This window comes from Pempheris klunzingeri, chromosome 18, assembly GCF_042242105.1.
Source record: "Pempheris klunzingeri isolate RE-2024b chromosome 18, fPemKlu1.hap1, whole genome shotgun sequence".
Taxonomy (NCBI): Eukaryota; Metazoa; Chordata; class Actinopteri; order Acropomatiformes; family Pempheridae; genus Pempheris; species Pempheris klunzingeri.
In genome coordinates, this window is record NC_092029.1 from 20,979,288 (window position 1) to 21,000,754 (window position 21,467).

A 21,467-nucleotide genomic window follows, 5' to 3' on the forward strand; every position below is an offset into this window, starting at 1 on the left:
CTTTCTGTCTTACACTAATGATGGAGTCAATCTGTTTTTTTTTTACAGAGTGCGACTGTGAGAGCGGCCACTGTGACATGCATACAGGAGAGTGCATGTCGGAGGCGGCAACAGTCAACCTGTGCAACAGCAGTAAGTGAAGTTACCAGCTGTAGCAGAAACTCCACGACAGTATAGTTTTGAACAATATAGTTTTGAAAAGAAGAAAAGACAAATTGTTTGAAGTTATAGCACAAAACAATAGAGCTGCAGTGCTGTAATCCACTTGTCTGCTTTGCTTTTAGGTTGCGATGAGTGCATTTGGCAGCTGATTGGGGACTTGCGGTTGTCCAATAAGACACTGGACCAGCTGAAAGTCGGAGTGTTGAACATCTCCACCGGTGCGGCTGCCAACGACAGGCTCAAATACTACAACTACACTGCTCATCGACTGCAGGTGCTTACGCAAATTGTTAAACCGAATTAACAATGGATTTAACTCATTTTTAACTGTGTTAGTCCCTTTGAGATCAATGATCTTCTTGTCAAGGCAGACCTGGCCAGGACAGCAGAATAAACAGTTATGGACAAAACAACAATAAATGACAAGGAAACATAGAATATAAAAGATAATTATCAAAATGTAGAACTACATTAAAATACCCAACGACATAGACAACAACCAGCAGATTCATTCAGTGTCGAGTTTAAAATTAAGCAGAGACCAAGTCCCTTAATTTGATTTTGGAAGCTATTCCAAGCGAGGGGGGCAAAGCACATAAAAGCTTTCCTTCCCACCTCAATACTGTGTGAAATTTTCAACCATATGGCCCCTGGCTGGCCTCTGTACAAAACAGCACTAAAAGGGCAGTAAATATTTCACTGACATTCATGAAGTGGCCAGAAACAAAGGCCTAAAGGAATGCTTTGCGTCTGCTGAATGTGTAAATCGGAAATAGGGTTTCTTCTGCACACTACATTGAGTTTTTACGAGTCCTAATAAGTGAATTTGCTTTGCTCCCAGAGTCAGTTTGAAGGCTGGAGAAACAAGTCCTCTGTGATGAGAGCGCAGACAGGGGAACTGGAGGAGGCCACAGAGGCTGTGGTGTTGGACATCAAACAGCTGGGTGAATCGGTCAGCAAATCCATCACCTTTCTTTTAATGCACATTAACCCTGGAAGTGGTGCCTGGGATTTAAAAAGATTTAGAATTTGAAGCCTTATTTTTCTTTTCCTAGAAATGAATTATGTACTTCACAGTAACAGTCCGATTAAAACGGCTACACTATAATCTAATCTAAAGTTGTTTCAGATTGCTTTGCTGTATATCTATATGTTTCTATGCAGTGTGCCAAGCAAATTCTACACATTCTTTACACTACAGCGATTTGACAACAGAACACAGCCCTAAAAATGGGACCTAATGTGTTCCACTGATTAAGACTAAGTCTAATCTTTGAACAAGACACCAGAGAGCTCCAGCTTGGACTTCAGCCACTGATCAGCGTGTTATTCACTTGTTTTTGTGGTGGTTTTTCAGGAGAGCGTGGTGAAAACTCTGGGGAACAAGCTGGATAAGGACACAGCGGAGACCTTCACCTTGGCTGAACAGCTCAGCACAAACCTCACTGATCTCAACGTTCGCATTGAAGGTAACTGCTCTACTTAAGTCCTCATACATTTCTGGCAATGATGAAGTTCTCCTGCTGGAAAGAATAAAAATGACTGACTACCCTACTGATTCCTAACCCACCTATGTGTATTAATGCATGTGCACAGAGATGATTCAGGACTGGGAGCTGTACAGCGTTCAGCAGGATGTGGATCCAGAGGTGGTCAGACAGAACACTGAGGTGGCCCAAGGAATGGTGACCTGGATGAGGACACTGGATCTGTCCCCACGAGAACCCATCGCCACTGATGAATCAACTGAAGCCCACGACTGTGAGGACATATAACATGCAGTACAGCACCTCACAACACACCAGCAGAGAGACAGGCAGAAACAAGAAGTAATTCATTATTACAGCTCATCCTGAGGGGAATATATCTGCATCTAAAGTCATGCATATAATCGTTTTTGGTTTCTCATCAGACATTATGTTACAAAAACACAATTTGGATGCACTATTTTACACATTTCACACACATGGAGGCATAGCACATATCTAGATAAAAATTGTACACCTACATGTGACCAACAACAAAGTCATCTTTGATTTTTTTCATTCAGCAGAGTAACACAGTGGGTTACCAAGTGTCTACAGCAAGTCTTGAGTTGCTAAAAGGGGACAATAGTGACGATAAAGTGTTTCCAATTGTGCTTCCAGTGCTGAGGCGTATCCGTCAGCTGGAAAAAAAGTTGGTGATCACAGACGGCCGCCTCCCACCTGTCAGGGAGGTCCTGTCCCGCTTCTCCACCAAGCTGTCAGACGCTCAGAGCTTTCTCCAGAAAGCAGCCAGCAATGTCCAGGAGACGGAGGACAGGAACAGAGCCAACATCCTCAAATTCCAGAGGAATGAGGTGATTTCCCATGAACTCTCCAGGTCCCTGCTGAGTGCCATCCCTCCATCAGCACTCACATCCTCTCATTCTGTGTTTTACAGTATGGATGCATTTGTAAACAGTCCTTTTAAAGAGTCCACCTCCCTGCTGTGAGGGAGTGAGCTGGCACAGAGTTCCTCTTCTAAGTGCTGTCTGCTTTATCTCCACTCACAATGTTTTCAACAGTGTTGAGTTTTGTTCAATCACACAGAGGTACCTAGCCTTAAAAGACAGAGGAAGAGGCCGTCCTTAGCAGGCGCTGTACAGTTGCGAAAGGCTGTGTGAGAGAGATCTGGTTGTTGTTTGCCCAGCATGTCAGAGACGTCTATTACTTGTGGTATTCAAGTACCGAGAACAGAAAAACAAAACCATCTGTGGGAGCTCCAGCCTGTTAGATTAGGAGTGGGCCCACACAAGGGGAGAAGCAATGCATAAATCTTTTCCATGATGATATCCAGAACATACATGCAGAAGCATGACTTCCCATGATACACAACCATTACTTTACAGAGGATATTTATTGTAACCCAAGTCCAAGACAGAAAACCAAAACAGTGACAAGACTGTTCAGCAAACATTATTCAGTATATTTGAGAGCTGAACTCAGTCACTGACCATTGGCAAACACACTGCTTACCTTTGAGGGAATGGAGAGCTAGCGACTCCGATCAAAGCTTATTAGCTGTAATGCAACATCTGCTTTTATTTTGCCATGCTGTGATGAGACAGAAGTTAATGGCACAAATATGTCCCGTAAATACAGGAATCAAGTAACAATCTTGCTAGCTGGCTCAGAAAGCTTCCATGGCTATGATTGTGACTGATTTGCACTTTAGCAGTTAGTTTACTAAGCTATAGTAGTAGCTAGGTCTGTGGGCACTGCCTTCATCATATGTTTTTCACCACATATTTAGCGAAGATGCAAGAACGAATGCGACTGGGCTTTAAAACAGCAGAAAACTGTAAAGAGTGAGCAGTGATGGATCAGGTCCCCTTAAGTCCTTTAGACCACACCTGACCCAGTCCCTATCAACTGATGACACTTTAGTTTTACTTTTTGTTTTTGGCTGACTTCCAGCATAAAGATCTGGATATCCAGGTAACAGATAACAGATATCCAATCCAAGACTTCCTTTTCATGCTCTGGTCAGTGTTTAACCCATATGAATGTAGTTACATTTCTAAAAACCCAATAAAAAGCTAAATAGTCACCAGGCTGCCTCTTTGGCTCTCCTAGATTTTACCTAGATGCAGCCAAAGAATGTTTAAATGAATACAAAAATGTTTCCCCTTACTTACAGATTCTGCATTCGTATGCAGATATCTGTTTATGGAGATTACATCTGAATGTCCCATGTTAACTGATGATGTTACACCGGCTGCCATCATGTTCATACTGTGGTGAGATGTGCCTGTTGGGGAGGAAACACATTAAACTCTAAAATCTAAATGTGCAAACATATGCCATAGAAAATGGTTGGCAGTAATGTAAATGCACATGATTTGAGTAAAAACATGCAAAACACCAGCATTGTCCTTCCAGTCACGGAGTTTATATAGTATAGCTGTATTTTCAATTCATGTCCCGAGATTTGTTGATTTACAACTGTGTAAAATCATATGTGGTTGGAATTTGGATCCAGGAAGTTGAGATCCAGCCCTTGTCGTCATGCCCTGGTTGACATTATGGGTCTGCAGTCCAGCAGAACAGCTGCTGTAGAATTCTGTGTGTGTCTGTATGTGTGTCTGTGTTTGTGTATTTGTGTGCGCGTGTGTTATCAGGAGCGGGGATCTTCGTGATCAGGGTCTCTGCTCGAAGTCAATGCCATGAATGGTGCACTAACCAAACATGGAGCCTCTCCTAATCTGGGGCTCTTCCTAGCCTCAGCACAGACCGGTCGACACCAGCTGCAGCCACAGTGTACACACCGCTGGGCTACCACAGCTAATCAAATGATCTCATCATTGTGCCATATTCAGTCATGCAGTCAAACTAAAGATGGGGTGTGGATACTGTAAACCATTATTCCCAACAACCACATTCCTACAATTAGATGAATCTGCTTATTAAATGGTGTAGAAGCTGACAGAGGGTAAAGTTTAATGTTATGGTTTTCAGCGTCTACCTTACACTGCACACCAAGGCTGACTGAAATTACTTTTCTATATAGTAGAGAGAAGAGACATTTCTGGAGTTATTTTGAAAGCTACTGCACATACAATATCTGGGCACTAATTCAATGTCATACTTTCTTGGCATTGTTGCCTTTATTGAATTGCTCACAGTACAAAAAGAGAGGCACAGGCTGGAATAAAGCCAAGGTTTTTGCAGTTATATGGCACACATTTTAACCACCTTTATCACAGTTTGAACGTGATGTGAAAAGCAGTGATACTAAGCTTTCATATTACATTTTGTTAATCACAAAGACGTAAAGATGTTAAAATGTAAATGTTAAACTTCAATCTGAAACTAATGGTAGAAAAATAATAATAAAGATAAGTGTTCTCGCTTTAGCTTAGCATAAATACTGGAAGCATTGGGTGACGACTCTTACTGGATTTACAGGTAGTTATAAGCTATAACTATTTCTTGTTATGCCCGACTTTGTTGAATACTCTGACTCTGATTGCACAGCACCCACATTACTGCTGACGCCGCACCAATTCGTCTCGCGCTCCATTTTACCCTCACTTGTGAACAAGACCCTGAGATACTTAAACTTCCCCACTTGGGGCAGCAATCTTCAAAATGCCGAGATGCAATTCAGAGGACTCCAAACCGAACGGTCTCCTCACTTCAGCTGCGCCTTCAGATCTTTTCCATGAGTATCACAAACAGGATTGGTGACAAGTGACAGCCTTGGCGTCCAACACTCACTGAGAACGTGCTTGACTTTGTGCCAAGAATGCAGACACAGCTCTCACTTTGGTTATACAGGGACCGGATGGCTTGTAGCAATTAACCCAGTACCCTATACTCCCGCATTACCCCTCACAGGATTACAAAACACATGTAGACTGGATGGTCTACCTCCAACAGCCCTGCAAGGGTAAAGAGCTGGTCCACTGTTCCATGACCAGGACGGAATCCACATTTTTCCTCTTGAATCCGAGTTTCGACAATCAGGCGGATCCTCCTTCTAGCAACCTGGAGTATACTTTCCTGGGGAGGCTGAGCAGTGTGGTACCCCGATAACTCATGAACCACCCAATGCTCGAACATGGTGTTTGTTATGGCCAATCCGTGCCATCCAAGTCTCCCAGTAGAGCTATGGAGTCCCCAGAAAGACCCCTTCCAGGATCCCATCCAGAGACTCCAAGAAGGCCGGATACTCTGAACTGCTGTTTGGTGCATAAGCACACACAACAGTCAGAGCCTTCACCCCAGCAATCCATCATTGCATGGAGGCAGCCTTCTCGTTCACCAGGAGGAACTACAACACAGTGACGCTCAGCCAGGGACTCGTTAGTAATCCCATACCCACCCGGCGCCTCTCACCCTGGGCAACTCAGGAAAAGGAGAGAGTTCAGCCCCTCTCCAGGAGTTAGGTTCCAGAACTGACACTGTGTGTGGAGGCAAGCCCAACTATATCTAGCTGGTAACACTCAGCCTCCCGCACCAGCTCTGGCTCCTTCCCTGCCAGAGAGGTGACGTTCCATGTCCCTAGAGCCAGTCTACAATGCCAGGGCTCCGCAGGGGCTCACTAAGAAATAGTTCCAGCACATACCCCCCTTTGTAACCTCAGACTTAAATGACTTACTTACATTTCTGTATACATATTAAACACATGGTACTGGAAGGCATCAAGCATCTAGTCTTCATGCCAAGCGAAGCTAATCGCCTTCTGGCTCTAACTTACTAACTTAACTCACAGATATGAGAGTGGTATCAATCTTCTGATCCAACTACATAAAAAATGTATTTGCCTAAATGACTAAACTATTGCTTTAAGAATTGTGTTTCAGTATGTCTTGGCAGCTTAGGTCAGAGTCCCTCTTCTCATTTCCTATCTAACTCTATTATATCCTGCATCTAATATAGATAGGGATGCAGTAGTATTGGATTAAGTTCTGAAGCTTGAATTGTGGCTACATTTGATCATGTTTATTTCCTTGTGTCCACAGGCAAAGAAGGAGAGACTGGTAGAGGACCACACTGCTGTCAATGATACACTGGATACAGCCAGAGGCTTCATCTCTGCAGCAGAGAAGGCTGTGGATGACGTGCATGCTATAGTGCAGGTGAGGCCTCTATGACTGTGAAAGCCCATGACTATGAGGGGGAGCCACAGTGGTTTCATATGATGGGGTCAGGGGTGAGAATGGAAAAATCTCTGGGTCCCCACTGTCCATTGATGCCATGATGTCCAATGATACTCAGGTTTTCTTTATGGCTTCCTGAATGAGGGAGTATGTATCACATAATCTAATAGGTGTGATATAGAACTGCAATATCTGAGAGCTTGCATGGAATCAATTCATGAGATGGATTCCTGAGATGCAGCCTGTGTCAAATTCTAAAGCCGGCCAATTCGATTTGGAAGCAATTTGTGGATCGCTGGAGATTGAGTAAGCCGTGTTCTCAAGTAGCCGTCCCTTTTTAGTCCTGTAGCACTCTATTGAGTTACACTGTGGGGAATTACAATAATCTTGAGGTAACAATGTTAGCTTGGACGTGTGTGTGTGTGTGTGTGTGTATAAAGGGGCCATAAATGTAAAGCTGTAGGACGTCCTTGCAAAGAGTAAATGGAATTTTTATGTTTATGTGTTTGTATCTGTGTGTGTGTGTGTGTGTGTGTGTGTGTGTGTGTGTGTGTGTGTGTGTCTGTGTGTGCACGTGAATATTTGCACACACACAGAATGTGACCGAGTATCACGCAGCGGTCGATGGCGCCAGCCAAAGGCTGATGGAGAAGACTGAGCGTCTCTCGCTGGCTGACAGAGACCTGGTGCAGAGGGCCGACGACCACGCTGAGGAGCTGGACAGACAGGCGAACGAACTAGAGGAGTGAGCCACCCTTCTATTAAACCCATTACTTACAAATAATCAGACCCACGAAAAGAGCAAAAATAACAACACATTAGTGCATCCCTCAAGGCCTCTCAACCCTCTGTGGCACTAAGACTGGTGGTTTCTACTAAAGATATGAACCTTTGAAATGAAATATACCTTCTAATTTTAGCACTGCACCATAGTGCTTAGAAAACTTAACTTAAGCAGGAGTACAGGAGTCGTGCATTAATACACATTTGATGAACTATTCACTATTTGTACATGTATAAGCAAATGTGTATGGGATTAATTCAAAATAAGCTTTAATGTGTGTCTACGTGGTGATTTATTTCAAAAACTTAAAGCAACACTAATCTTTTGGGCCACTTGGGGGTAGCAGGTTGTCTTCACAGGCGACCCATTTCACCTAGTCATTTGATCCATTGTTAATATAAGAATATCAATACCACTTTGATTTAATATGATTTTCATGAGCACTGGGAATTTCACATGCTATTATGTGCAATATAGCATCACTAAGATTAGACTGTAACATCCATCATCCTGTCTCCCCCAGGGATCTGAGAAAGAGTGATGCCAATGGCTTTGTGCAGAGGGCCATAAGTGCTGCCAACGTCTACAACAACATAGTGAAATACGTAGATGATGCCAACATCACCTCGCTCACCACCCTCAACTTGTCCCAAAGAGCTGAAGATGTATGCTATATGACAGAAATGCACGCACAGCATGCATCCATTGTAATTCCTATCACCATTCTGTAGCTTTGCTATGTGCTCTGTGTTTCAGGCCGTCACTGGGATCAATGCACAGCTTGGGTACCTGGTAACGCAGAGTGACAATGTTTTCAAGGAGTCTGTTTCATTACGTTCAGAACAAATTGGTACGGGGCTTTCACAGAATGCATTTTTTCATTGTTAGTGTGTCCACTTTGACATTTACTTCATCTCTGTGACAGAGGTAGAATCCGAGGTGGTTGACAAGCTAAAATACATTGAGGAGACCAAAGAGACCATGGATAAAAACACCAACAAACTTAAGGAAATAGTGGAGGATATCAATGGAATTCATACAGGTGAGACAATACTTTGTTACTTTAACATAGCAGTGTGACAATTTGCTGTTAAATCCACAGACATATGAGAAAATCCACTGTCATTTTAGATGACTTTAAGGTTTTAATGACAGCAGGCCACTTTTTGCCATCAGCTAAATGCTCTCCAGACCCTGACATATCATTTCTTAACCTCTGCATCCATTTCCAGACAGAACACCACAGCGACTGGAGTTTACCCTGAAGGTGGCCGAGGGGACTCTGAACCGCTCAGCAGAGGTCCTTCAAACCGTCACCCCCATCACCAGCAAGGTGGAGGAGTGGGCCAGCAATATGAGAAACAATGAATACTCTACCGCTGCTTACGAACAGGCAGTTGTTTCTGCCGGGGAAACAGGTATCATAACTATCCGGAGCAACAGATGCATATCTTGGATATTTTGTTGGCCTTGGACATTTGTTATTCTCTTCAAATTCTTGTTTTTCGTCTCATTCAATGTACTTCATAGTGGAGAACCTGAATGTTCTTGTTCCTGAGCTGCTGGGCAAACTGAAAGTGGTCGAGGAGAAGAAGCCTATCAATAACGTGACCACCAACATCATGAGGATCAGAGAGCTAATAGCCCAGGCCAGGAGTGTGGCCAAGAAAGTTAGTCCATCATGTTAAACGTGCATACAATATGGTCAAGGACATAACCAGAACCGAATCAAACCTCTTTATAGACCTAGAGGATGTGCAACCATGGTCCGACTCTCAGGATTGCTTATGTACGGACATCACTATCTATAAATTAAGAAACTTGCTGAAAATCAGTGAAATGACTTTTTAGTGACACCTCACGTTCTTGCATATCCCAAACTTACCTCTCCTTCAGTAGCCATCTGTCAGCTCTAGCTAGCTAACCTTACACATAGAATTCTGCAGAGAAATGGCAGCTCCCAGCAGTATTGATGCTTCCATACACTTTCAGACATACACCCAATCTGCGTCATCTGTACATGCAAGATCCCGATCAGATGTGGCCAAGCACATCTGGTACCTTCACCAAGAAATGAACTGTGTGTAGACCATGAATGAACAGCTTTAAACAAGAGCAGGAACTCCACTCATACAATTAACACTAGCATAAAAATGATAATAATAATAATCTAGCAATCCTAACAGTTAAGGAAAAGTTGACATAAAGCAACTCAGCAGTATAATCATTTAAGAAAAATCGTGCAAATAAAAGTACAGAGAATGAAACAGGTTTCCATCTTGGGATATTAAACACACACATTACTTTTGCAGTTCAATGTATGGTACAAAAACAACTCCTCGTGTTGATTTCAAATCATTCTAGTCTGTGTTCTCCCCCAGGTCCAGGTGTCCATGAAGTTCAACGGTCAGTCTTCAGTGGAGGTTCATCCTCACAGCAACCTGGAAGAACTGAAGACAATGACGTCCATCAGCTTGTTCATGAGAGTGGACCCTGACAAGGATCCTATAGAGGACCGTTTCATCCTATACCTGGGAGACAGAAATGTGAGAAATCCAGAAAGCTCATTTGGTTGCTCTAACGTTTGGGGTAATGAGTTACTATGAAAGAAATTCCTAGCAGGAACAATGCTTGGTGGAGCTGGCAGTTCTTCACTAATGTATGCATCAAATAGGTGTTAGTTTGTGAGGAGGTTTTGAGGCGGGCCCATATCTGCTGCTGAAACTTCACAAACTTACACCCAGAGGCCCAGGGCAGAGATAAAAGGCAGGGAACAGCTTGTGGACATGAATAGTTTGTTGTGATCATGGAGCCAGGAATGACGGGCTTTGAAAGCGCACAGTTGTGCCTTTCAAAAGGTCTCCAAGAGACGCCGGTGACAATAGTGCATGTGTGTGCCTTCAAAGTCGGAGTTCATTTACATAAATACCATTAGCCCCCGCCCACTGGTGCACAGAAACAGTGCAGCTACTCAATGTGAGGCCTCTCTGCTCTCTTTTAACGACATTTCCACTGCCACTGTAATCTATGCAACGGTGTTTGTCTGTGGCTTTTCAGTGCGGAAGAGTAGCCTCAGTATGAGCAGTATTGGTCTGCGGTTCATTTCAAGATAACATAACATGAAATACTACCATTCTCCTGTAGGAAAGTCAAATGACAAAACAAAGGCCATAATGGGAAAATTATAGACTCACCATGATGCAGCATACTATGAGGTGTCTACGTTGTTTCTGCTCACAGGGTAGGAAAGACTACATGGGACTGGCTATCAAGAATGACAACTTGGTGTACGTGTACAACCTCGGGGGTGAAGATGTCGAGATCCCGCTGGGTTCAAAGCCTGTCAGCCAGTGGCCTGCAGTCTTCAACTATATTAAAGTAGAGAGGTAATATCCATTATAGGTTCAGTGTGCATGATTTAGGGGCATCTAGTGGTAAGGTTGCAGATTGCAACAAACTGAATATCCCTCAGCTCACCTTAATTAGGAGAAACTTTGTGGCCCTCGTAAATGATAAGTATGATCTTCCATTTGACAAAATTTGAGTTCTCACTTCTCAAAACAAACTGATTAGCCAACAAGCAACCATTTATTCCTCTTCTTGTTTGTCCTCCAAACGTATGCATTCACTCCAAATTCAGGATGCGACATAAAAACATGAAAGGTGTAGGGTGAAACGTGATGATGCAACGAGGCAGACTCTATGGTAGAGGAGCACCTGCAGAGTCCGGCTAACAGCTGTCTGTATGTGGACACCTGTGTTGGCTGTCTACATCCTGTTTCCTCTCAACTGTGTAAAGCTGAATAGACTTAAATTTAGACAAATGGAGAGCACAAAACTGATTAGCAGTATCCAGTCAATAACTGATATCCAATAAGGGGCCATACCGGCTGGTAAAAGACTCCTATGAAGGCTGCTGCCGTGTATCCTCGCTCGTGAATTCTCAGAGATCCTCCTTACTCCTCAGTCCTCGCTCCTCACAGCAGAAATAAAGAAAGAGATTTGGGACGGCCAGAACACCTTCCAGATAGTGCAAGAATTGGAGCAAGGAAATATCGAATCAGAGGCTTGGGACGTACCCCCCATGAAAGGTTCATTCTAAGCTAACAAAAACAGTTTTAGGTGATTACAAATGACTTAAAACATATCTATGAATATTATAGTGCATTTCTGCCAGAAGATCCCCCTAAATCCTGCACCTTTGATGAACTTAAGGTATAGACTTTGGTCCTCATGCAAGAATTGTGCACACAAATGGCCGGAATACCTTTTTTTCGATATTCATGCTCCTTTGTGCCCCTTGCTCGCAGGCTGGGCAGACATGGAAAGGTTTTCCTAACCATCCCCAGCCAGAGCTCCACAGACGAGCAGAAGTTCATCCAGAAGGGCGAGGCTCCAGGCACAGACTCACTGTTCGACATCGACCCCAAGGATGTGGTCTTCTTTGTTGGTGGTGTCCCCCCAGATGTCAGGGTATTGCCTCTTACGAACATTCTCCACTGCAAATAAATCTTCACTTTGTTGTTTCCTAAGTGATGACGTCTGGCTGTGGGTTTTTTTTTTCAATGCACTAGCTTCCACCTCCTCTGAGTCTTGCTCCCTTTGTGGGCTGCATCGAGTTGGGTTCGCTGAACAACGACGTCATCAGTCTATACAACTTCAAGGAGACTCACAAAATGGATGTAATTACATCATCACCGTGCCCCAGGTACACAGTTGCATGGCCAGATTAACCTCATGTAGATACTGGCACTGAGTTTATGCCATGCAGTAGACTGTTTGTAGTATCAGTAACATTTCTCCTTCTGCTCTCAGGTACAAGTTGGCGTTTTCCCAGAGTCGCATTGCCAGCTACCTGTTTGATGGAACAGGCTATGCACTCATCAATAATATTGAGAGAAGGGGCAAATTTGGCGTCGTCACAAGATTTGATATTGCAGTGCGAACTGTGGCGAACAATGGTGTCCTTTTCCTCATGGTCAACAGGGTGAGTCTAAAGACTAATTAAAGGTTATACCACAGACTTCTTTCTAGATATAAAAGAATCACTGAAGTGTAGATGGATATTTAGTGCTCAATGCTCAACATGGCTGAATGTCCCAGACAAATTCTAATGCATCTCCATCTCTTCTTTTCAGGATAAATTCTTCCTTTTAGAGATAAAGAATGGCTACCTGCGCCTAATGTACGACTTTGGTTTCAGCAGTGGGCCGCAGCTTTTGGAGAATAACTTACCAAAACTGCAAATAAATGATGCAAGATACCATGAGGTAGACTCCTCCTCAATTTGCAGGTTAGATAGTTTCAACTAGAACTTGTGAATGAGCTGCGTGTTGCTGTAACTGTGGTTGTTGGGCCGTTTGCACAGGTGTCAGTGATCTACCATCAGTCAAAGAAGGTTATCCTACTGGTGGACAAGAGCCATGTTAAATCTATGGAAAATCAAAAGACCACACTGCCTTTCTCTGATATCTACATAGGCGGGGCTCCATCCAGCATTCTAAAGTCCAGGTGAGCTAAGTAAACTAGCAACCACACGTAGTGCACTCAATACAACAGAGTTGTTTCTCAGGAACTGTAGTTGCAGTGTGTTTCTCATGTGTAAACCAAAGCACTCAAAGCTGAACTGGACATCCCCGTTTGGATGCCCGATGTGGGAGCGAGAGCAAATTTTGAGTCCAACTTCTGTGAATGGCCCAGTTTCAGAAAACAAAAAACCTTGATAAATTCCCTTTGCATTAAGTGCCCAGCAAAACATCAAGCAGTTAAAGACAAAACATTGTTCTCAAGAAGTCGTGGGAACCCAACTAGAGCTAAAAGGAGCATTCACTCTTATTGTTAATTAACATTTGCTAACATGTCAGCCATTACTACCGTATAAGTATTATTGTCTGAGGAATGATTTTCACTTTGTTTTGGATTCTTCTGCCCCCAAGTGACAAAAAAAAATCTGTTAGTGTAGCTTTAAAAAGAAAAACAGCGTATTTCACTTTAAAGTTTGAACTCATTACATCATGTTTGTCGAGAGAGGTCCTTGTTGTAACTATACCTGACAGTAGAAATGTGAGTTTAGATGTGGATAAGCCCCACAATAAATAGAACGATGATTTTACATAGATACCGTCTCTAATGCAGATTAGAATTTTACTATAAGATGGTGACAGTATGTTTATGACCACAGGCCTGAGCTGGCTGCTGTCATAGGCCTGAAAGGCTGCGTGAAAGGTTTCCAGTTCCAGAAAAAAGACTTCAACCTGCTGGAGGAGCCCGGCACCATCGGCATCAGCAGTGGCTGCCCAGAGGAGTCCTTTGTAAGTTTTCCCTCCACCACTTCACACAAGGTCATTGATGATGCACTGCATACATCCATCTGGAGTCAATAGCACATATGGACCAAGAGTGGATTGCACACACATCGGCACAAAGTCTCACTCTCACTTGAGTGAAAATAATTGGCTGTTCTAGTTCAACAGCTTTCACATGAGTCAGTCGATATTCCCATTGGAGGATCACTGAACTGTAAGCTGAGCGGAGAGTGGAAGGTAATAGGCGGTGAAAGTGAGATGTGTCTTTATTGTGACAGATGTCCCGTAAGGCCTATTTCACCGGCGAGGGCTACCTGGGATCCACAGCAAAGATTTCACCCTTCGACAGCTTTGAGGGAGGACTCAACTTTAGAACCCTGCAGTCAAGTGGCCTCCTGTTCTACCACAGTGAAGAGGTATGCACTCATCTACAGTGTGTCTTTAAGTCACATTTCAGAAAGAGGTCAAATGCTAGATTTCAAATAGTTGAGTGGGAAAATTTGTTTTTAAAATTTAAGGGGGTTAAAACAATGAAAATCACAAGTATCATTATGTCATAAATCAAGAAAAATCAAGATTTTACCTTGGGTGTGTTTTGTGATTTAAAAAAAACAACCTTCTCCTTAGTATTAACCACAAACTTATTTTCTCCCACTTCAGTCCAATGAGTTCAGCATCTCCCTGGAGAACGGAGCAGTGGTGCTCAACTCCAGAGGCACACGAGTTAAATCGCACAAGAAACAATACAATGACGGAAGGACGCACTTCTTGGTGGCCTCAGTGAACAATCAGAAGTAAGTTTTCATCTCTGTTAAAGCAAGTTGTCACCTGCAGAGTCCTGCTAACAGCTGTCTGTATGTGGACGCCTGTGTTGGCCGTCTACATCCTGTTTCCTCTCGACTGTGTAAAGCTGAATAGACTTAAATTTAGACACATGGAGAGCACAAAACTCAGCTCGTCTGTTAGTTGTCTGGCACAGGTGCTGCTGCACCAGTCGAAGCTGTCGGCGGAATATAATTAGCACACCCGCATCAGGATCAACACACCCAGCATGGCAGTGTGAAGCCAGTTCATTACCCTGAAAGCGGGCGCCTGCGTCTGAAGATATAGCAGCTGACTGGGTGTGCTGTTCACTGTAGGTATTCACTGCTGGTGGACGATAAAGACAAGCAGGACAAGAAACGTCCAGCATCGTCTGCAAGATCATCGTCGGGTTCAGCTGTGAAGACCTTCTACTTCGGAGGGTCTCCGCACAGCAGCTTTAAGAACTTGACGGGCTGCATCAGCTACGCGTACATTAACAGGTAAATCACCACTGAGCACCCTTCATGTCTGTCCAGACTGCAACACGGAGAGCTTTTTAATCAAGTGCTTGGCTCTGATTGCTGCTTAGCTTAGAGGTATTAAACCCAATCACTCTATGTGAGGAAGAGACTCACAAATAAAGCTGTTAGCTGACTAGTTGGGGCTATGGAGTTTGTTGCTATGGAGACACACTATTGTGTTGGCAGTGTCTCTGCAGCTCTCTCTCTCTGTCACTCCCTCTACTTGTGTTTTTGTAGGCAAGACCGGGACATTGAGCCTGAGGACTTCCAGCGGTACACAGAGAAGGTCCAGACCTCCCTGCAGGACTGTCCGGTCCAGCGCCCCCCTGCTGCTCTGCTATCGAGACACAGGGAACACACGTCTAGAGCCAAACACAGCCAGTCACAGAAGGTAGAATGAAAATGAGGGCCTTCAGTAGACCTGAGGCACGGTGACTTTTTTCTATCCCTCCCAATGTTCTAGACCACCCTGACACCCAGTAAACACTCCCACAGGTCAGTAGGGAGAGGTCCAGCCTCCCTCTGGGCCTGATGGAACTGAGGAGTGATGACCAGGAGCCATCAGAGCTGAACGTCGACCCCTGCTACCTCTCCTCCAGTCCCAGAGCAACCCGCCAAGCCTTCCACTACGGCGGCATCGCCAACAGCAGGCAGCACTACACAGACCTCCCGGACTCTATTTCTGAGAGGTATGTCAAGCGAAGAACTCTTTACAAGCAACCTCAAGGTCAAGTCTGTTCAAAACCTCCCTTTGCACTGTTTCTTTGTATCTGCGCACACGACTCAATGCACCTACCACCTCCCAGGTCCCACTTCTCCCTGTCCCTAAAGACCCACTCGTCCTTTGGCCTCATCTTGTATGTGTCTGATGCCCAAGAAGACAACTTCATGGCTCTCTTCCTGGCCCATGGGAAGCTCATATACACCTTCAATGTCGCAGACCAAAGAGTCAAAATCAGGAGCGAGGAGAAATACAATGACGGCGCATGGCACAATGTAAGTCCTGTCGGTTTGTATGCACAGTACGCATGGGGGGGGGGTGCATGTTTGGTTACGTGTCAACAATTTCCTCAGTGACACCCTCCTCTCTTCTCCTGCTGAAGGTTATTTTTATCCGTGATGGGAGTATGGGGCGTATAATAATTGATGGTCTCACAGTGTTGGAAGACAGAGCTCAGGGAAGCAACGTCTCCTGGCATGTCAGCAGTCCCATCTATGTTGGAGGAGTTCCTCCGGGGAGGGCCCAGAAGAACATTCAGGTACGGGTACACATGTATGTGGAAGAGATCTGACATTAAAAACATACACGGCATGAATATTCCATCATGGTCCGCAGCCTCCAGTAACTTCTTACAAACCTTTGGCATCTCCTGGAATATATGTATGGGTACACCAGTAGATATCCAGCTGTGCTCTGTTTAAACTGCTGTTCCCACAGACTGCAGGAACTCACCAGTGTGACCCTCAGCCCCTTAGAACTCAACAGGAAGGCATAATCTGATTGTTTTTACAGCAGTGCTATTACTGTTCCTTTAGCTAACATTAGTCACCGTAGGCTAGTTGTCATACCAGAATAAGTAGGACAGTAGTAACAAAAGCCCTGAGTGTCCTGACGTGAGGAAGGATGTGTTTGTTATTACTTATAAAGTCAAGTTCCTATTTGTAAGAGGAAGAATGAGTTATTTTTTTCCTCCAAATTTCCTCCTGTGATGGTTAGAATGGCCCTATGATGTTAATTTATTTAGTTTTTCATATGCTCGGCTCCCCAGTTATGGAACTCACTCCCCCCCGACCTCCGTAACACCGACTCCTTACTGCTCTTCAAATCCAGACTCAAAACCCATCTTTTCACACTTTCCTACTCCCTCTGATTCATTTTGCACTGCTACTGTATTTTATTGCTTGTTTTTATACCTGTTTTACACCTGTTTTATCTATTATATTGTATGTTTTATGTGTATTCTGTACGGCGACCTTGTGAGCTTTGAAAGGTGCCCTAAAAATAAAATGTATTATTATTATTATTATTATATGTGATCTTTTTATGTGTGTTCCTTTCAGAGAAACTCGGCATACAGCTTCACCGGCTGTTTGAAGAACCTTCAGCTCGACGGGCAGTGGTTATCCTCCATCACAGAGACCTCCGGGGTCACGCCATGCTTTGAGGGACTCTCTGAGGCAGGAACATACTTTGCAGAAGAAGGCGGATATGTCATGCTGGGTACATTTCAAGTTGGTTTTTTAATGCAAAACTGATGGGACAAGCTTGTCTTTCCCGTTTGAAACTGAGGAATTTTTCATTTAATACAAATCCAGAGTTTGCAAAGTGTTAATTGTATACAATCTGTCTTCCCAAGTGTAGCAGCACATACATTTGGCAGGATCTGCATCTGTTTGCAAACTGAACATCTGTTGTGTTACATGGCTCATTTGATTTCCTTCTGGACAACTCACAGACCCTCTGGTCTTTCACCATGCATGCATGGAAAGAGTTGGGTTGGCTGAGGGAACATGATACCCTCAGTGCAGCTGTGGTGAAATTGTGTCTCTGCTGAGATGGGAGAGCAGGGGATTGGGCGGGAGGGTGAGCTGGGTGAAGGCCCTGAGAAACCTGGGAACTGAGCTGCAGCTGTTGAACGAGTCGAGTAATTTCTCATGTGCATGCACCACGGAGAAACATGACTGATCAGTGCTGCAACAGGGAGGCCCAGCGTTGGTGAGGCACCCAGAAGTCACCTCATCATGCTCTCTCTGCCTCTCTCTCCCTCAGATGAAACGTTTGACCTGGGGCTGAGGTTTGAGCTGGTGATGGAGGTGCGCCCCCGTGTGGCATCTGGCGTGCTACTACATGTGCTCACAGCAGAGGGCAGCCTCACTATGTACATTCATCAAGGGGAGGTGAGTCAGTGGCACAGCCAGCCAGAAAACTATACACATCCAGGTCATGTTATGTTCATCAAAAATGTATCTTCTGTTTGAATGCATGAATACAATGTTGGTGTGTGTTTCCAGATGGTGGTTCTTGTGAACGATGGGTCTCATGAGTTCTTCACGAAAGTGTCACCAGCACAGGGTCTGTGTACCGGAAACTGGCACAGAGTCACTGGTAAGGATTATATAATAATACATTTTAACTATACAGTTTTACTGGATGAATGTGTTGGTATTCATATGTTGATGTGTGCTTGTAGATACAAATCAACAGTCTCAGATAGAGACTATGGAATGGTGTTGCATGAATAGTATTAGAGTCAGGAACAATGGAGGAATGAAGGAATAATAATCTCTTCTCATTTTGAGATTAATATTTCTTTGTGCTTGGTCCATGTTTAATAATTACTAATACTAATAAAACGACTGCTACTAATGATGATAAAACAATGAAATAATGAAAGAGAAGAGCACTGAAGTCTGATGCCAGTCTAAACAGGTCACACTGCGTATGCACAGGAATTATATCAAACACGTCACATTTGTAATGTTAATGGAGTAAAGCTCAAATGTATTTACATAGTACCTCTGTAGAGCAGACAGCACAGCAGTGCTTCTCAATAAAGAAGTAAAAGCTAAAAAAAGATGAGTCTAAACAGGAGTGTGTAGAGTCGATGCCACAACTCAGTGCTTTCCAGGACCGTTTAATCCAACACGACATTTATATCACAAGGTGCAGGGCTTTGGCAGCTGTCACTGGAAGTATGAAGTGTTGAAAAAAGCAGTGGTTGACTGAACTATTATTAATAATAATAATAATACATTTTATTTATAGGCGCCTTTCAAGGCACTCAAGGACACTGTACAACACACAGTTAAAAACAAAGCAAGTTAAAAAGTCAAAAAATTACATAATTATTGGTATTTTTTAGCTTCATTCAAACAATTTAAAAGATTCCTTTTCAAACAGAACATACTGTGTAGTCAGTTCAGAGATCTTATAGTATGTATGACATACTGCTGGGTAGATATTGGCTACTATGTGATCTAGTATTAAAATTAGCTCTCCCTCCACCAGTACAGTGAAAGTACATACACAATTTAGAATCACTCTTCCATACAATCTGGGAAGTTGCTAGAGGCAGGTTGAAAAACACTGGAGCAGCAAAGGCTAAAATTTCTTGATGTTTAGTCCCTAATACGGGTCCAGAAGAATCCAAGCCTCTGACGCAGTAGTGGCCATTTGACAGGAAACTAGACCTTCCATTGAGGCTTCATGCCCATGTCTATCGAAATCCATGTCAGCAGTCTGAAACGCAGGCGTTCTGCTATACATCTGCACTCTGCAGTTTTTAAAGCACCTTAGAAGAAACTCTACAGCTGTTTTCACAGACTTACTGTATTTCTTTGAGGAAATAAGAGACTTACCAAGAGTGAGAATGGTAACAGTCACAGTGGTGGAATACATCCAAGTACACTTACTCCAGCACTGGACTTATTTGGTATGAAACTACTACTGCTACTTTTATACGCCATTATATATAAAGCATATATATACACTGTTGCCCATAAAGTTGTAATCAAATGTGTTCTACCTCTTCTCATGAAATGATTGTGACAATGTGATTTATTCTTGATAAATAAAGTTTATATCTTCTCAACTTTATTGATCAAACTCTTCCAAACATGTCACAGTGAAACTTAAACCACAATGAACCTTTGCAGACTGTGTATTCAGGCTTTAACAAGATTGGGGGTATTGAACAATTATTCAGACTTTATAGGCAACAGTGCATTACTGCTGCTTTATACACCATTATATATAAAGCATATATTTACATGGAGTAATTTTAGACTATGGTATTTCTATTTATTTGACTACTTCTTCCACCACTGAGTAAGTCATAGTGCTGTGGTCTGGACTCTGTGGAGGATTTGGACAAACAGATGTACTCTGTCCTTGATCACAGTGATCCGGGACGCCAATGTTGTCCAGCTGGACGTGGATTCTGAGGTAAACCATGTGGTGGGACCTGTGAACCCCAGCTCCACAGATACCAGGAAGCCAGTGTTCATCGGTGGAGCTCCAGGTGACCAGGAACACATTTATGATTCACTCCCGTTATACTCGTGTCATTACACCATTCTAATCCTGCGACACACTCTTCTTCCTCTCAGACCTTTTCCTCCCAGAGGGCATCCCCACCAGGAAGGCCTACGTGGGCTGTGTGAGGAATCTCACCATCAATAACAGCCAAGTGAGCTTCAGCAAAGCTGTCCTGGTCAGTGGAGCGGTCGGCGTTGGAACCTGTCCAGCAGCATAACACAATCACTATCCTGGACACAGCACTGACCAAACACATTAAACACTTTCTTTCTGTTCAACATAACCATTACGAGAAGTACTGTCACTGTTCCTTTCACTCATCGTCGGATGTTTGTCGTTGTTTCTGTCTTTTACTGTTTGTTTTAAATGACAATGCCAAGAAAGTCATGAAAATGACCAAAATGACCAAATTTAAGAATAACCAGAAAAGAAACCCACAATTTATAAGAGAATGTGGACGGATTTCAGGTTCCTAAACATCAGGAGGAACCAACAGTGTATCCATGATTTAGATATTTAGTTATTGTTACAGTGCATGATATAAAAGACACATTTGATGGTAATGCATTTCATGTTCCAACATCCCACGTTAGCTATATAAGCTCAATGGCACAAGCTCGTTTTACAAACTCTTGTTCAGAACCTTTTTGTACTGTTTTATTTCAAAGAAATAAAACATATTTTACATCCAAGTAAGCTGGTTGTTTTTCTTGTATATTTTCAGATTATTTGAAGTCAGTGTTCCAAATGACAGAACTGTGATTTTACTTAAGTACAAAGCACAACAAACTGATGCTGAAATTACTTTTCATGGATTGTACTAACAAAGAAGGTCACCTGGGGTTTTATTACTGGTTTAGAATGTCGAACAGAATTGATCAGTAATACCTAAGTACAGCCATCATCCATCAGAGATCTATAATATATCATTTAATACGGTGGTCTCTGCCAGCATATAACACCCTTGGATATTCGGCTGGTTTGTTTTTATTCCTGTAATAAATCTATATGTACTCTATTATGTCGTCTGTATTTTTGACTCTTTGTCTGTTGGTCTATAGCACAGACTGCACTCACAGTCTGTAGTATGTATGTATGTATGTATGTATGTACGAGCATGGAAACAGCGCCCTCTACTGTGTAGTAGCTGCACTTTTCCAGCAAATATTAGAGGTTGAGGACAAACGAGAGACGTGGAAGTAATAAGATACCTCTTGTCAGTGAC

At 43.3% G+C, this 21,467-nt stretch overlaps 1 protein-coding gene across 1 annotated transcript in view; it reads left to right on the forward strand.

The window, feature by feature from the left end:
• The window catches only part of lama4 (laminin, alpha 4), a 32,378-nt gene extending 11,118 nt beyond the window's left edge, over nucleotides 1–21,260 (forward strand). The window contains exons 8-40 of the mRNA XM_070849167.1: nucleotides 49–132; nucleotides 285–436; nucleotides 1,004–1,114; nucleotides 1,520–1,631; nucleotides 1,759–1,923; nucleotides 2,310–2,503; nucleotides 6,653–6,769; nucleotides 7,387–7,535; nucleotides 8,098–8,239; nucleotides 8,331–8,424; nucleotides 8,500–8,616; nucleotides 8,807–8,992; nucleotides 9,105–9,244; nucleotides 9,956–10,120; nucleotides 10,815–10,960; nucleotides 11,885–12,047; nucleotides 12,149–12,282; nucleotides 12,390–12,561; nucleotides 12,713–12,844; nucleotides 12,943–13,085; nucleotides 13,756–13,885; nucleotides 14,158–14,295; nucleotides 14,540–14,673; nucleotides 15,019–15,183; nucleotides 15,442–15,595; nucleotides 15,700–15,893; nucleotides 16,011–16,200; nucleotides 16,308–16,463; nucleotides 17,266–17,425; nucleotides 17,975–18,102; nucleotides 18,217–18,310; nucleotides 20,106–20,225; nucleotides 20,314–21,260. Coding sequence (XP_070705268.1) covers nucleotides 49–132; nucleotides 285–436; nucleotides 1,004–1,114; nucleotides 1,520–1,631; nucleotides 1,759–1,923; nucleotides 2,310–2,503; nucleotides 6,653–6,769; nucleotides 7,387–7,535; nucleotides 8,098–8,239; nucleotides 8,331–8,424; nucleotides 8,500–8,616; nucleotides 8,807–8,992; nucleotides 9,105–9,244; nucleotides 9,956–10,120; nucleotides 10,815–10,960; nucleotides 11,885–12,047; nucleotides 12,149–12,282; nucleotides 12,390–12,561; nucleotides 12,713–12,844; nucleotides 12,943–13,085; nucleotides 13,756–13,885; nucleotides 14,158–14,295; nucleotides 14,540–14,673; nucleotides 15,019–15,183; nucleotides 15,442–15,595; nucleotides 15,700–15,893; nucleotides 16,011–16,200; nucleotides 16,308–16,463; nucleotides 17,266–17,425; nucleotides 17,975–18,102; nucleotides 18,217–18,310; nucleotides 20,106–20,225; nucleotides 20,314–20,459 — 4,727 coding nt within the window. The 3' untranslated portion in view covers nucleotides 20,460–21,260. The remainder of the gene's footprint in view (nucleotides 1–48; nucleotides 133–284; nucleotides 437–1,003; nucleotides 1,115–1,519; nucleotides 1,632–1,758; nucleotides 1,924–2,309; nucleotides 2,504–6,652; nucleotides 6,770–7,386; nucleotides 7,536–8,097; nucleotides 8,240–8,330; nucleotides 8,425–8,499; nucleotides 8,617–8,806; nucleotides 8,993–9,104; nucleotides 9,245–9,955; nucleotides 10,121–10,814; nucleotides 10,961–11,884; nucleotides 12,048–12,148; nucleotides 12,283–12,389; nucleotides 12,562–12,712; nucleotides 12,845–12,942; nucleotides 13,086–13,755; nucleotides 13,886–14,157; nucleotides 14,296–14,539; nucleotides 14,674–15,018; nucleotides 15,184–15,441; nucleotides 15,596–15,699; nucleotides 15,894–16,010; nucleotides 16,201–16,307; nucleotides 16,464–17,265; nucleotides 17,426–17,974; nucleotides 18,103–18,216; nucleotides 18,311–20,105; nucleotides 20,226–20,313) is intronic.
• Nucleotides 21,261–21,467: the final 207 nt, after the last annotated feature.